General features: G+C 37.6%; 1 protein-coding gene across 1 annotated transcript in view; it reads left to right on the top strand.

Moving 5' to 3' along the window:
* The window catches only part of LOC140848463 (THO complex subunit 2-like), a 92,166-nt gene that overhangs the window by 17,528 nt on the left and 60,290 nt on the right, over positions 1–14,348 (top strand). Inside the window, 2 exon segments of the mRNA XM_073232154.1 lie at positions 9,569–9,661; positions 11,738–11,893. Of these exon segments, the coding sequence (XP_073088255.1) occupies positions 9,569–9,661; positions 11,738–11,893 (249 nt within the window).

Below are 14,348 nucleotides of genomic sequence, written 5' to 3'. Positions count from 1 at the left end.
ATTTAAATTCAGTTAGACAATGTCCATCATATCACAGATAAGTTTTCACAGATGCTTAGGGTGCCTAACTGGTTTTCTTGGTTTCACTGGAGATGGCTGGTAATTGTAGGTCTGCTTTGGATATGTAACTGTATTCTTATTATGTTAATGTGTGTGTGCAATTTAATTAGTAGTTTAAAACCTATACATGCTCAGGTTACTCTACAAGAAGATATGTCAAAGAAATAACCAATCTTCCCATGTTTTCTTCCGTCTGCTACTTCTATAGCTTTTCTTCTTCCTTCCTAATTACAACCCTTAAATCGAATTCGTGCCTCATATTGAATTTACCGAGTATCATAATTCTTCCAAGTGGTAAAGATACCTCAAGACAAATGCTGGGCATAAAACCCACAGGGCATAAATCTGCAAAGAAGTAAAAAGCTAACCTTTTCAAACAATAATGCTTCTCTCTCACTTACCAACTTTACATTTCCCTATATGGCCCCGGAAGATGACTGGCTAGCCAGAGACGGGTAAGATTCCTCAAGGGAGGAACAACCTAAGACAGGCACAGTCGCAGGGGGACCATCAGGTGAGAAATTGGGGATCAACAGAGGTGAAGCTTAGAACCTCACCCCCCCTGCTTTGAGAGAAATCTTCTGCATCCGTGGATGTTTTGTTGCCCTTGTCTAGCTTGGATTAGATACTTAGCCTATAGGCACACACCTGATCATCTACATTTGCTTTCTTACAGCACTAAACTATGTTTTCTACCTTTATCTTGCATCTACCTACCACTTCAGCATTTTATTAAAAATAAAAATAATAATGATAATAATAATTATAATAAGGGAGAAATGTGGGATTCACATATAAATCAAGTATAAAAATCAAACAAATATTCATATCTGACCTGATTGTTTGTAGTTCATAATGCATGATCAAAACTGAAAGTTTCTGTGGTGACTGCCCATGTACTGTTCACCATGTAAGAACTTATTCACTATGTAAGAATTTGTTCACCATGTAAGAACTTGTTCACTGTGCTTCAGAAGATCGGAGACTGATGAGAATTAGGCTTGGGGTGGATTAATGATTGTGCATTGTGTCCCCTGTACAGAATTTTATTGTTGTTACCTGTTAACAACCATTTTATCAATAAATATGAGAGATGCCCTCTCAAAAAAAAAATCAGGAACTGCTTAGGGGCTACACCCCTGGGAATTGGTTCCTGGACATGTATGGTCACCCTGTTTATCGGTCCCTTAATTTACTCCCCCCTCCCCTCTTCCTATCACTACCTGAAAATGTTCACTCCTCCTGTCTACAGCCCATATTTTCACCAGTTGGGAATTATTTGGATTGGCAGGCTTCTTCCCACTCCCCCCCATTGCTAAGACTTTTTGGCAAAGCTAATTATTTTGCTGTGAAGTCAGTGAGAGTGATTTTATTCTGGTTTCAACCTCCTCATACTGGATGTTTTGACTTGGAAAGATAGTAGGGGATATAAGCAGTTTTAGAGCACACGACCATTTTGGAAAATTGGGCAGGCACATTTGATTGATTTTCCTAACAGGGATTACTACAGTAGAGGGTTTCAGGACAACATGAGGGTCAACACAAAGGACAGGAGGAAGGAAGGAGTACTAGAAGGTGTGAGGGTACCCCAGGACTCTTAGGCTGGAGTTGTCTTGCCATCAGAAAGAAGAGCAAGATGATCACTCTCACCCGTATCACAGCCCCTTCATTCCTGGATTCAAGACAAAATAATAATAATAATAGTGGTGCCATGGTTAGGCAGTATTATAGCTGAAATTCATTCATTTAAGAAATAATGATTGAGCACCTCTTGTGTGCTAGGCAATGTTTCAGGTGCTGGGGTGAACAAATAGAAATCCTTGCCTTCATGATCCTCACATTCAAAGTAAGTTACATTGTATGTCAGAAGATGATCATTGTGATGGGGCAAACATAGAGTAGGATAAGGAAGATTGGGAGTGTTGGGAGTGGTAGGTTGCAATTTTGAGTAGAATGGAGAGAGTGGACCTTGTTAAAAAGGTAAGATTTCAGCAAAGATACAAAAGATGTGAGGGTGTAAATGTGCAGAAAATCTGGGGAAGAACCTTCAGGTTAAGAGAACTGCCAGTGCAAAGGCCTTAAGGTGTGAGCATGCCTGTTGTGTTGAAGAATAGCAAGAAGACTAATGTGGGTGTGTCAGGGTGACTGAATGGCAGAGCGGTGGGGATGAGGTCTAACACGAGGGGCCACATTACACAGAGCCTAGTGCAAGGTTTTTAACTTTGATGCTGGATGAAGCCAGTGGAGGATTTTGAGTAGGAGAGTGATATGCTCTGACTTTGTGTTTTCATTTTATTTCTCTTTTTCTTTTCCACTTTATTATGAACATTTTCAAACATATAGGGAAGAGCGAATAGTGAAATAAATACCCATAGCCCATCACTTAGAAGCAAGTTTATAAACATGTTGGTATACTTTTTTGGAAATAATTATTTGTATTGCTGATATCATGAACATTTACTCCTACATATGTTAGTGTGTGCTTTTTAAAAGGTCATTTTTCTGTGTACCATGATACCAATTTCATATCTAACTAGATTGCCATCGTTATAGTGAACTCAGACCACATTCATATTTCCCAAATTATCCCTGAAATTTTATAGCTGGTTCATTCAAGTGATAATCCAAAGACCAAACATTACATTTGATTGTTAGGATTCATCAGTCTCTTTTAGTTTAGAATAGTGCCCACCTTACCATTAATGGCATTGACTTCTTGAAGAGACCATTCCCATAGAAGACTCTGCCTTTTGGATTTATCTAATTACTTTTTCATGATTGGTTTAATTTGTTCTTTGTCCCCTGTCTTTTATATTTGGAGTTAGGTCTAAAGTCTTGACTGTGTTCAGGTGAAATATTTTATCTCAGAAATATTTCATAGGTTGTACTATATATTTCATATAACATAATGTCTAATATCTGTCTGACTTTTAACATTCCAGAATACTGGTGACAGTCTAATATCTCCATTATACAATAATATTTCCGTCCTTGCCGATAGCAAGTAATCTGTAGTTTGTCACTTTGGTACCATGTGAATATCCAGTTTTTCATCAACCTTACATTAAGTGTCTTAGAATAGATGGATGATCCTTTCCTGAATCAGTTATTTCCTTAGCAGTTCCAAATTTTTCATTCACTAATTTTATCATGCCCCCTACATTTATTAGCTGTCATTCTTCTATAAAGAAGAGTTGTCCCTTATAAACTTGGGTTGTTTGGTTACCCTGAAATGAAGTTCCTATGAAAGCCAGGGAAAATGCTTTACTTTTTCCCCCATTAGTTACTAGCTGGCAGAGTGAGGAGCCTCTTTAGTAGCCACCTCTAATGGTGATATGAGTGGTGAGTGTGTGAGAAAGAGACAAAAGAGACAAAAAGACAGAGTGCATTTGCGTGTTGGCTTAGGTTTTCAAAGAATCAATATGGTTATGGTAGCAGTAGAAGTTGACGAGATCCTGAACATAATTTGAAGGTAGAGTCAGTAGTATTTGCTAATGGATTAGATACAGAATGTGAGAAAGTAGAGTTAAGGACTATCTTAACATTTTTTTTGGACTGACCATTTAAAAAGGTGATGTTGTCATCATTGGGATAGGGTAAATTTTAGGTGGAATGGGTTTGGAGTGTTGAGAATAGGAGTTAGGAATTTAGTTTTGGACATGTTAAGTTTGAGGTTGTGTTAGATATCCAAGTGCAGATGTTGAGTAAATAATTGGATATATGGATCTGGTGTCCAAGAGAACAGAATGGGCTAGTGATAGAATATTGATGTCAAAGGCATGTAGATATTTAAAGTGGTGATACTGTATAAACTCAACAAGGGTTCAATATGGAGAGACAAGAGGAGAGAATCAACAGCTGAGCCTTGGGGTACGCCAATGTTAAGGGGCCTGGGAGAAGAGGAGGAACCAGCAAAGCAGGTATAGCAGGAACATATAAAGTAAGAGGAAAACAGAATGTAGCATCTTTTTGTAAGCTATATAGAAGAAGGAATGATGAACTCTGTTAAATGCCTCTGGGCGGTCATTTGAGATGACTAAAAATTGATCATTGGATTTATCAGCAGAGAGGTCTAAAGTAGCCAATTTGGTAGAGTTAGGGTGGCGTTAAGAGAGAATGGGGAGAGTGAAATTAGAGACAGAATAGACAACTATATAAAGGAGTTTCTACCAAGAGGGACAGACAAATGAGGTGGTAGCTGGCAGGAGAATGTGAGCTTGAGGGTTTTTTTGAATATGGGAAAGAGAACATATGCATGCTAATGGGAACGACTGAGTGGAGAGGAGGAAACCTGGAGATGTAGGAGAGAGGAGAGAATTATTGGAATAGTGTTTTGAGTAAGATGGACTGGAGTCTATGGCATAAGTGGATGTGTTGGCTTTAAATACGAGCATAGAGAGTTCATCTGTAATAATCGGTAGAAAGGCAGCATATGTAGGTACAATTGTTGGTAGGAGGGTAGATATGGTGGTGAAAGTTCATAGCAGTCCTGTTAATTGCTCCCGTTTTCTTGCTGAAATAGGAAGCAGGGTCAGCCTCTGACAGAGAGGATGAAAGAGGAGATATGGAGGTTAGGAAAGAGGGTAGGAAATAGTTGTGTAGGGCAGTGAATGGACAAGAGAAAATAGAGTATGATTGGCCAGCAGCATTAAGGACCCACTTGAGGGTGGGTACTTGAAATCAGCATATTGGAGGGGTTGTAGCTATTGGTAATTTTAAAGTTTAGGATATGGAGCTAATGGCTGAAATAGTGTAGAGGAGAAGGTCTTTGGAAGAGAGGAATTCAAGGAACTGAGAAGGCAGCTCGATGGAAGGATCACTTACGTATATATGAAAATCTCCAAAAATTAAGAAATGAATAGAGTTAAGACAGTGACAGTGAAGGCCATTGCTAAATGAAGGATAGTGACCAGGGGTCCACAGATAGCAGCAATAGGACAGCACTGAAAATGGCATAGTAGGGACGTCCAGAGCTCTGTCCCTCCATAAAAGCAACCAGTGAATTGGCAAAAACTCTCAGTCAACTTTTACAGAACTCTGGAATTTAGCAAAAACCTTGAAGCGACCAAGAAAAGGCTTGGTGAAGAAAGAAGATGCTGGTCTGGGGTAAGAGAGCACTGTGGTGTCTTAAATTGCTTGCCTACTATCGCTCACACCCAGATTGGTGGTGTCTGTGAGACGATAGAAGCCCACATTCCTAGTGCAGATTGCTAATGCCAGAGGATACAAAGAATTGTTCTCAAAGAGCTGTGGGTTGTGACCTGTCTGGCTGCTTCCTGAAGGACTGGTGCAAGGGCCTGTCTTTGTTTCACCAGACTGGCGCTATCCCCAGGGCTGGGGTAGTTTTGACAAAAGCATTTAAAAGCACAACTATTGGCTTTAGCAGCCTGGAGCAAGAGACAACAATCAAATAAGCAATAGAGAGACTTGAAAGCCTAGAAAGGAAGGAGTTGGATAAGGAGATACGTGGGAGAATAAGGATTTTTAAAACGCTCTTTCATATACCAGGGAATTGCAGGAAAAATGGCCACGTACATGCTCAGAACTGAATGCGGGCTCAGAAAAGAGCTGAGAAGACCCCTAAGCCTTTTCCTCTGGCTGACCTTCAGGCTCTGCACAAATGGGAAGTGAAAACTAAGGCAGAGTTGCAAATGACCTGGCCGAGTGTTGAGGAGGCCCTAACAATACAGCCAGTGTGCAAAGACCAGAGGAGTATTTTTTTTTCTCTTTTTTCTTTCTTTTTGTTTTGGCTTCAGGCCTTTAAGAAAATTCAAAGCTAACAACACAGATTTAAGTAGCCACACAAGACAATAATACAGACTTTACAAAGTGAGTTTAGAAAAGTCACTAAAAAAGCAAGCAACAATAACCCATAATAAGCAGCATCAACAAACCCCTCAGAGAGGCGGCAGGATCTGATTTTAAGAGTTGTCACATGATCCTCAAAACGTCTGGTTTTCATGAAGAAATGAGGTATGCAAAGCAAGGCATGGCTCATTCACAAGGAAAAATAAATTAGTAGAAACTGTCCCTGAGGAAGCCCAGGTGATGGACCTACTAGGTCAATTAAACTAACATTTCTAAATACGCTTATGATCTATAGGAAACCATGCGCAAGGAACTAAAGCAAACCAGGAAAGCACTGTCTCACCAGGTAGAGAATATCAATAAAGAAATAGAAATCATAAAAAAGGAACCAAATAAATTCTGCAGTCAAAAAGTATAACTGAAGTGAAAAATTAACTAGAGGGGCACAAGAGCAGAGGGGGGGAGGCTGAGGAAACAATCAGCCAACTTGATGAGTTAATTGAAGTAGATCAGGCTGAGGAGCTGAAATAGAAAAGAATGAAGGAAAATGACAGAGCCTAAGAGACCTATAGGACACCATCAACTGTACCAATATGGGCATTACCGCGTCCCAAAAGCTGAGGACAGGGAAAGGGACAGAAAAAATAATGGTTGAAAACTTCCCGAATTTGAAGAAAGAGATGAATGTGCACATCTAAGACTTTCCATTAATACCAAGCAGGATAAACTCAAAGGATATCTGCACTGAGACCCATTTTAGTCAAATCATCAAAAGACATAGAATCTGGAAAGCAGCAAAACAGGTGACCCATTGCATACCAGAGATTGTCATAAGATGAACAGCTGATTTCTCTTCAGAAGGCAGTGGGATGGTGTATGTAAAATGCTAAAATAATAAAACTGACAACCAGGAATTCTATACCGAACAAGATTGCCCTTCAACAATGAGATATTATGAGCTGGACTAGTAGACCTGCCCTACAAGAATGCTAAAGGGAGTCCTTCAGACTGAAATGAAAGGACACTAGGTAGTAACTTGAAGCCATATCAAGAAATAAAAAGAACCCTGGTAAAGGTAACTGCATAGGTAAATATAAAACCAATATTACTGTATCTTTTAGTTGTAGGCCTTCCTTTTTTCCTATATGATTTAAAAGACAAAGGAATTAAACAGTAATTATAAATGTAATTGGCACACATTGTGTAACACTGGAGGGATAGAGATATATACGTGCTTTCTGTATACTATTACATTGAGTTTTTATACAGTATTAAACCTAAGTTGGTATTAATTCAAACTATGTTATTACAAGTTTAAAATGTTAATTGTAATATCCCAGGTAACCAATAAGAAAATAACTAAAAAACACACAGAAAAGGAAAGGAGAAGGGAACTAAATGGTACATTAAAAAAAAAAAAAGCACAAAAGAAAGAAATACTAGAGGAAATGAGGGACAAAAAATAATGTAAGACATGGAAAATGAATAGCAAAATGGCAGAAAGCCTTCCTTGTCAGTACAGTTGACCCTTAAACAACATGGGTTTGAACTGTTCAGGTGCACTTACATGGGGAATTTTTCCAATAAATATATTGGGAAATGTTTTTGAGATTTGTGACAATTTGAAAAAAAAACATTTTATTGTAATAATACAGTATATAATACATATAACAGAAAATATGTTAATCAGCTGTTCATGTTAATGGTAAGGCTTCTTGTCAGTAGGCTATTAGTAGTTATGTTTTTGGGGAGTCAGAAGTTATGTGTGGATTTTCAACTGTGTGGAGGTCATCACCCCTAACCTAGCCATCCTGCATTGTTCAAGGGTAAACTATAACACTTTAAATGTAAATGGATTAAACTTTGTAATAAAAAAAACACAGTTCGATAGAATGTATAAGAAAGCATGATCCAACTTTATGCTATCTGTAAGACTCACTTTAAATACAAAGATACAAATATGTTGAAAGTGAAAGTGTGGGCATTGGTATCCCATGCAAATAACATCCAGGAGAGACCTGGGTAGCTCTTTGAATATCAGGCAAAATAGACTTCACTCTATAAACCAATTAGAATTGACAGGCATATATAGAACACTCTACCTAACAATAGATGACACATTATTCTTAACTGCACATATAACATTCTCCAGGGAAGACCCTTGGATGGCAAAGTAAGTCTAAGTACATTTGTACAAAACATATTATTTGACTATGATGGAATAAAACTAGTTAACAGCAGTAGTGATTGATAAGAAATCCAAAGCTGGGTGGGTTTTAGTGAGGGTGCAGGGGAAAAAAATAGACTGAAAACAACTATTAAAAGCAAACATGATTCGTACTTCACCTACAGGCCTAGTAGTGTGGGGCCTGGGGAAAATAGCCACCAGGTTACAGTGGGAGTGGTGTTCCTAGAGAGTGCTAGGCTCTGTTCAGGCATGAAGGTGGAGGGGACATTTAGAGGACAGGTTCAGATATAGGGGGTTTTGCTGAGGACGAGTCATGAAGTCAAGAGGATTCCATGGAAGTTTCTTGAGAATGTGGAAAAGTGGAATGGACAGGACAGAATAAGGATTGTGCAGGGCAGTATCAGGAGCAGAGTATGGAAGCTGACGTATGGCTGGGAGTTGGGGGCTTGTGGTGACTCATTTAAATAAAGATAATGGAAATAATGAGAATAATACCTGGTGGATTCAGGTCAGGTAGTGAGGTTTTGTGGGTTTGCTCTGAAATCCTGACTACCATTTGTTTTTATGGGAACATGTTTTGATACTAAGTAACCATGTACAAAAGTTTAGAATTAAACTCTTAAGTTGATGACATCTCTTATCTGTCTTAAAAATTAGAGTAGAAAAATGCCTTTTTTTATGATAAACCTATTTGCTTTTTTAGGTTCATATGGTATGTGCAAAACACCTATCACAGTTGTGGGGGAAGCCTTACAAAGATCTCATTTTCAGTTTTGAGAAGCAAAACAGTATATTGTTACTGTTTGCTTTTTATTTTCTTTTGGCCATTTAGTAATTGCCAGTTGTCCTCACTTCACTCTTCCATTCATCTGACCACAAGCAGTTTAAAAATTAGGGAAAGGTCTTCCTGACAGCATCAGATATCCTTGTTTCTATGCAGGGTCTGCAGGGCTGGCCTAGAATTGACCATTTTTATTTTAAAATGTTGGTTTATCCATGTGTAATATGTATAGAGACCTGTTTTGAAGGGGTAATCTGCTAATTTACATAGCACAAAACCAAGAAATAAAAGAATAGGGAGAAAAAAATTAAAGCAGACACAGAAAGTGCTGCACTTACCAATTTGTCCGTCTATCTGCATCTCCACTGAGAACACCTAAAAAAGCCAGGTAAGAAAACACAAAAACAGAAACCCAAACTAAATATTATGCAGTATAAAGTGTTACTCTATTCAATTTCCAGATTTTATTAAACTATTAGCATGCATTGTATAGTGTATCCATTTTGAAATCTTTCCTCATGCTCTTTAGAAGATGTTCTAATATGAAAAGGGATGTTGAGATAAGTATCTTTGTCCTGCATTCAGATGTTATGTATGATCAGGAAGAAGAATGAAGCTTATTGTTAACCTAGAGTTATTTAGTCTCTTTGCTCTTAATTATTGGTAGGTAAAGGATATGATTTTAATTGTATTTTGTGCACTAAGGAGAAACTTTTCTTCTGTTCTTCAAGGAACTAAATGGAGAGACCCCTTCATCTTTATACAGAGCTGCAGCAGTACTTCTACAATTTAATATTATTGATTTAGATGATCTTTATGTACATGTAAGTCAATAGGCTGCTAACAATATTTAGTTGTCCATCCCAGGGGTGCGGGGAGGAGTAGACAGCCTTTATAGCACTCCAAGGTTGGTCCTAGGCTTTCACGTCTTAATTTTTGAAGCCTTAATGCTTCATTGCTTTGTGTTTACTTTATAAAGGGAATGAATTTAATGCTTTGACAAACTGTGGAAATCAGATACTTTAATCATCCTTGCAGGATTCAAAGTTGGATATGACATTCTCAGTTGTCATCAAGGCATATCTCATGGGGGAGAAGCCAAATTCTAAACAGTGTGGATTTAGACTTCTCTATTATACCTAAATAACAGGAAATGTGGGATTACCTAGATACTTGTTCCTTTTCCCCAAAATGTTAATTTTAGGCATTTAGGATGAATTTCCGGATCCAGGATCTAGAAGAGTATGTATGAGATTGTGATTGATGACCTCTAGTTTAACAACAATTTAGCCTGTCAGTTTAAATAAAACTAAGTTTGTAGTATACCAATTACTGTTTTATTAGGTTGTGTGCTAGGATATCTGTGAACTTAAACTTGTCCAAAGCTGACATAACCTTCACTGCTTTTGCAGTCACTTTCCAACTTTCTTGATTATCATGTACTGTGGTTTACAAGTTGACTACAACTTGGTCTTTCCCTTGGAGGCAGTCATAGTCTAGCAAGGGAGAAACATTTTGCATTATATAGTAAGTACTCTGCTGGAGGTATTCACAGAGTGCTGTTGGGTCTTAGGATAGATAGTGACTCTCTATGTTGGAAGGCTTTTCCAGACTAGTGATGTTGAACTGCTATCTTGATAGATGTGTAGGTGTTGGCTAAGCTTACAAGGTAGGAAGCTTTGTAAGTAAAATGAACTGGGTATAGAGGTGGAGGTTTGAAACGGCCTTATCATCACCTCAGGGGAACATCAGGAAGCTCAAAGTCGTTGGACCCTGGGCTGGTATGTACGGGAAATGAAGATGGAGAAATGGATTGGGGCTGAACTGTGTTCACTTCATAATAAACATGTGTTCACTAGCAAGATGTGGCGTGGCAGTTGTAACTTTATATGCACCCAGTAATACATTCCCAAAATAGACAAAACTAGAAAAAGAAATTTAAGAAGCTTAAAGTTCATCCATTGTAATGAGAAATTTTAGAGAGAAATGGCAGTACTCTATATAAAAGATGGGGACCATATAAAAGATGGGGACCTACAGAAGATATATAGGAAAACAATAAAAATAGAGGGCAAAAAGAATAAGCAGTGGAGAGCATAATGAATGACAAAAGTTTAACTCCTTGTACCAGTCTATAGTGACTTGTCTTCCACCCCCTCTTAGCTACTGAATTATTAGATTATGCATTTCTTGGGGCGGGTACACTTTTATAGCTCACTATAGTGCCTATCAGAAACTACTAAATAATGGATTGTTTTCTGTGTTTTTCTTTGTGTCTGGGTTACTTTATGAAATGTCTACATTAACCATCTTCCATGCATACAAGATGGCTGTCTTTGAGATACTCAGTCCTTTTTCATGTTGGAGGGTCAGCTATACACAATAGTAATAAACTAGAAACTAGTTTGTGACTTAAGTCATATAGTTGTCTAGGAAATGACAACTAAGATGTCAAATTGTTTATAATTTTTCTACTTTAGATTTTTCATTTAGAGGAATCAAATTTATGCTGTTATGTAATTCAGTAGCTCACCTCTCCCAAATTGTATCTCTATGTAGTACTTTATTTAATTTGGAGTTTGTCCTTTAGAGGGGTAATCTGATATTTTTAATGGAACAGGTATACATTTATTGGGTAAACCAAGTTCAGTGGTAAGCATCACTGTTATAGTATTGTGTTAACATGAAACTTTGAACTGCTACAAGATGTTAAAAGGTATACAAAATTTAAGCTCTTAATTAGATTATAAAATTATAATGGAGAGAAACTTATTTAGAAGGGATATCATGGCCATGAATAAGCTTGACTTTGTTATTTTCAGTTTTATTGAGTGTAGTGTTTGCTTTTTATGTGCAAATAGTATTCGCTGTTATATGAAATTTTAATGAACCATTTTTAGCTTCTTCCAGCTGATAATTGCATTATGGCTGAACACAAACGAGAAATTGTGGAAGCTAAGCAAATTGTTAGAAAACTTACAATGGTTGTATTGTCTTCCAAAAAAATGGATGAGCGAGACAAAGAAAAGGAAAAAGAAGAGGAGAAAGTAGAGAAGGTATGTGGTTCATTCTAGTAAAATCAACATTGTCTTCTGGATTTAGAATTATTTAATTAGTTAATCAACAATTTATTAATTTTGATTATGCTGAAGAAAGGTGGTTTGATTTCTTACATACATTTCAAAATGAGTTCTAAGTAAAATCACAAATGTATTTGTGACTTTTATTTGTGCTCTGTCTCTGAAGTCCCAAGGGGTTCTCAAAGGTGAATGAGTTCTAGTTTGCTGTGGCACAGAACATTAAGTACAGTGTAGTATATAATCCTTAGTCTAAAAACTGTCACACTGTGTCTGCTAAATGAAAAAACAGATTCTGTTTTTTTTTCAGTTGGTAAAAAACTTGATTGTAGTTTCTGGAAAATACCATTGCATTTACCATGAATGGCAGCCATAGTTGACATACATTGTTGTATTATTTAGCTCAATTTTTTAAAAATAAAGAAATTAGGATTTATTGGTGTCTGGTCTGTATTCTTACTGTAATTGTTTATTTTTAGCCACCTGACAACCAAAAACTTGGTTTGTTGGAAGCCTTGTTAAAGATTGGTGATTGGCCGCATGCCCAGAACATTATGGATCAGATGCCTCCATACTATGCAGCTTCACATAAGCTAATAGCCCTTGCTATTTGCAGGCTTATTCACATAACTATTGAGCCGCTCTACCGAAGGTATGTTAGTATATGCTTTAGTACTCATTGAGGTAGAATTAGTTTAGGACTATAAAAAAATCTGCATGTTTATCGTGTCTCTTCAAACCAAACATATATTTTAGTATGTTTTATCAGAAGATACAAATTAATCACAGTGTATCAGTTTGATATGTGTTAATTAGTGACTTGTCTCCTAACGTCTATATCAGGTGTTACAGAGTGTGTGCTGCAGTGTAGTCTAAAAAGTATAGGTTAGACTTCTAGGTTGAGTTTGTTCCATTGAGAGTGAAAACTCCATTCTTCTGTTCTTTACTTTTCCTCCTATCTGAGGGGCAGAGAATTCTAAGGTTTTTACTTAGTGTATTTTCCTCTATCCTGCGTTGAGTGGCTCTGAGTGAGGCCTTTGCCTCTCTGCTTGCCTTATCTTTCCTGACATTTAGGTTGCTGTTGGGGAAATTGCTAGTGCAGCCTCCCTCATCATCCCTAGTTACTGTGTCGACCAGTCCTCTAGTCCTCAGCCTACTTGCAGGATACTTAGGAGCAGTATTGGCAGAAGCTCTGGCTTCCGCCCCAGAGAGCAGAGCCTGCCTCAAAAGCCCCAGCCTTGTGACTTGTGGGTAGCGGCTGGCTGCTGCCTTCAGTGCCACCTGGGCTGTGGACCATGAAGGCTTCTTCTCAGAGAGTGACCCCTGTGACTCCACAGCAGGTGAGAACTCTGGGCATGCTGTGCTTTTTAGTGTGACACACTCTTTCCTTATGCTGCTCACCTTCCCTCCCACCACCTACCTCATACTCCGTCTAGCTAGTGGAACACAGATTGAGAAATGTTTATTGACTTAAGTCAGTGTTGTTTTATCCATATTTTTCTGTTTCATCTTCCAGTGTCTCTGACATCCATCCCTTGTTCCCCATGCCCATATTCAAATTCCTGATACTGGCCAAATTTAACTAAAAACAAATTCATATGATGTATGTTAAGTGTTACTTGAAATTTGCATTTTTCTTATTTCCTTTTCTTAGGCTCTAAATTTAAAGCATTCTCCTCTGAGTTCTTGATTTTTTTTCAAATGAGTATTGGTTTTGTATTTTCTACTAGTTAAATTATCTGGTAGAATAAAGTTAGGCACAGTTGAAATATAGAAAGCAAATATGAGCAAGAAAGGTTTTACTTACTGATTAATAGGACTGTATTAATTTAAAATGGGCAATTCAATAGTATTAATAAGAATTTTACTTCCTTTTATAGAGTTGGCATTCCTAAAGGTGCTAAAGGCTCACGCTTTTAATGCTTTGCAAACTAAGAGAGCACCAAAGCAAGCAGAGAGCTTTGAAGACTTGAGGAGAGATGTCTTCAGTATGTTCTGTTACCTTGGTCCTCATCTTTCTCATGATCCCATTTTATTCACAAAAGTGGTGCGCATTGGCAAATCATTTATGAAGGAGGTTAGTAAGAGTCTTTTTTTCCAAGCAGAAAGCTAAGTTGTGGAGTGAACATGTTCTGAGCTTATTTCTGTTTTTATTTCTCTTGAAATTAAAAGAACATGAACTTAAGAAAAAAAGGTTCATGGTTAAAGTTTTGGGGAAAGTCCATTGTATCCTCTCTCTCTCTCTGTCTCTCTGTCTCTCTGTCTCTCTCTCTCTGTCTCTCTCTCTCTCTATATATATATATATATACATATATATATGTATGTATGTATGTATGTATGTATAGACATATATAGATACATAAAACTTGAATTTAGTTTGATTATTAGTTGTCGCCCACATAGGAAAATATGCTTTGGAACAAGTGATTGCTTT

Source organism: Manis javanica, chromosome 1 (assembly GCF_040802235.1).
Source record: "Manis javanica isolate MJ-LG chromosome 1, MJ_LKY, whole genome shotgun sequence".
NCBI classification, from domain to species: domain Eukaryota; kingdom Metazoa; phylum Chordata; class Mammalia; order Pholidota; family Manidae; genus Manis; species Manis javanica.
Note: the sequence above shows the minus strand (reverse complement) of the source record. Positions and strands in the feature narration are given on the sequence as shown.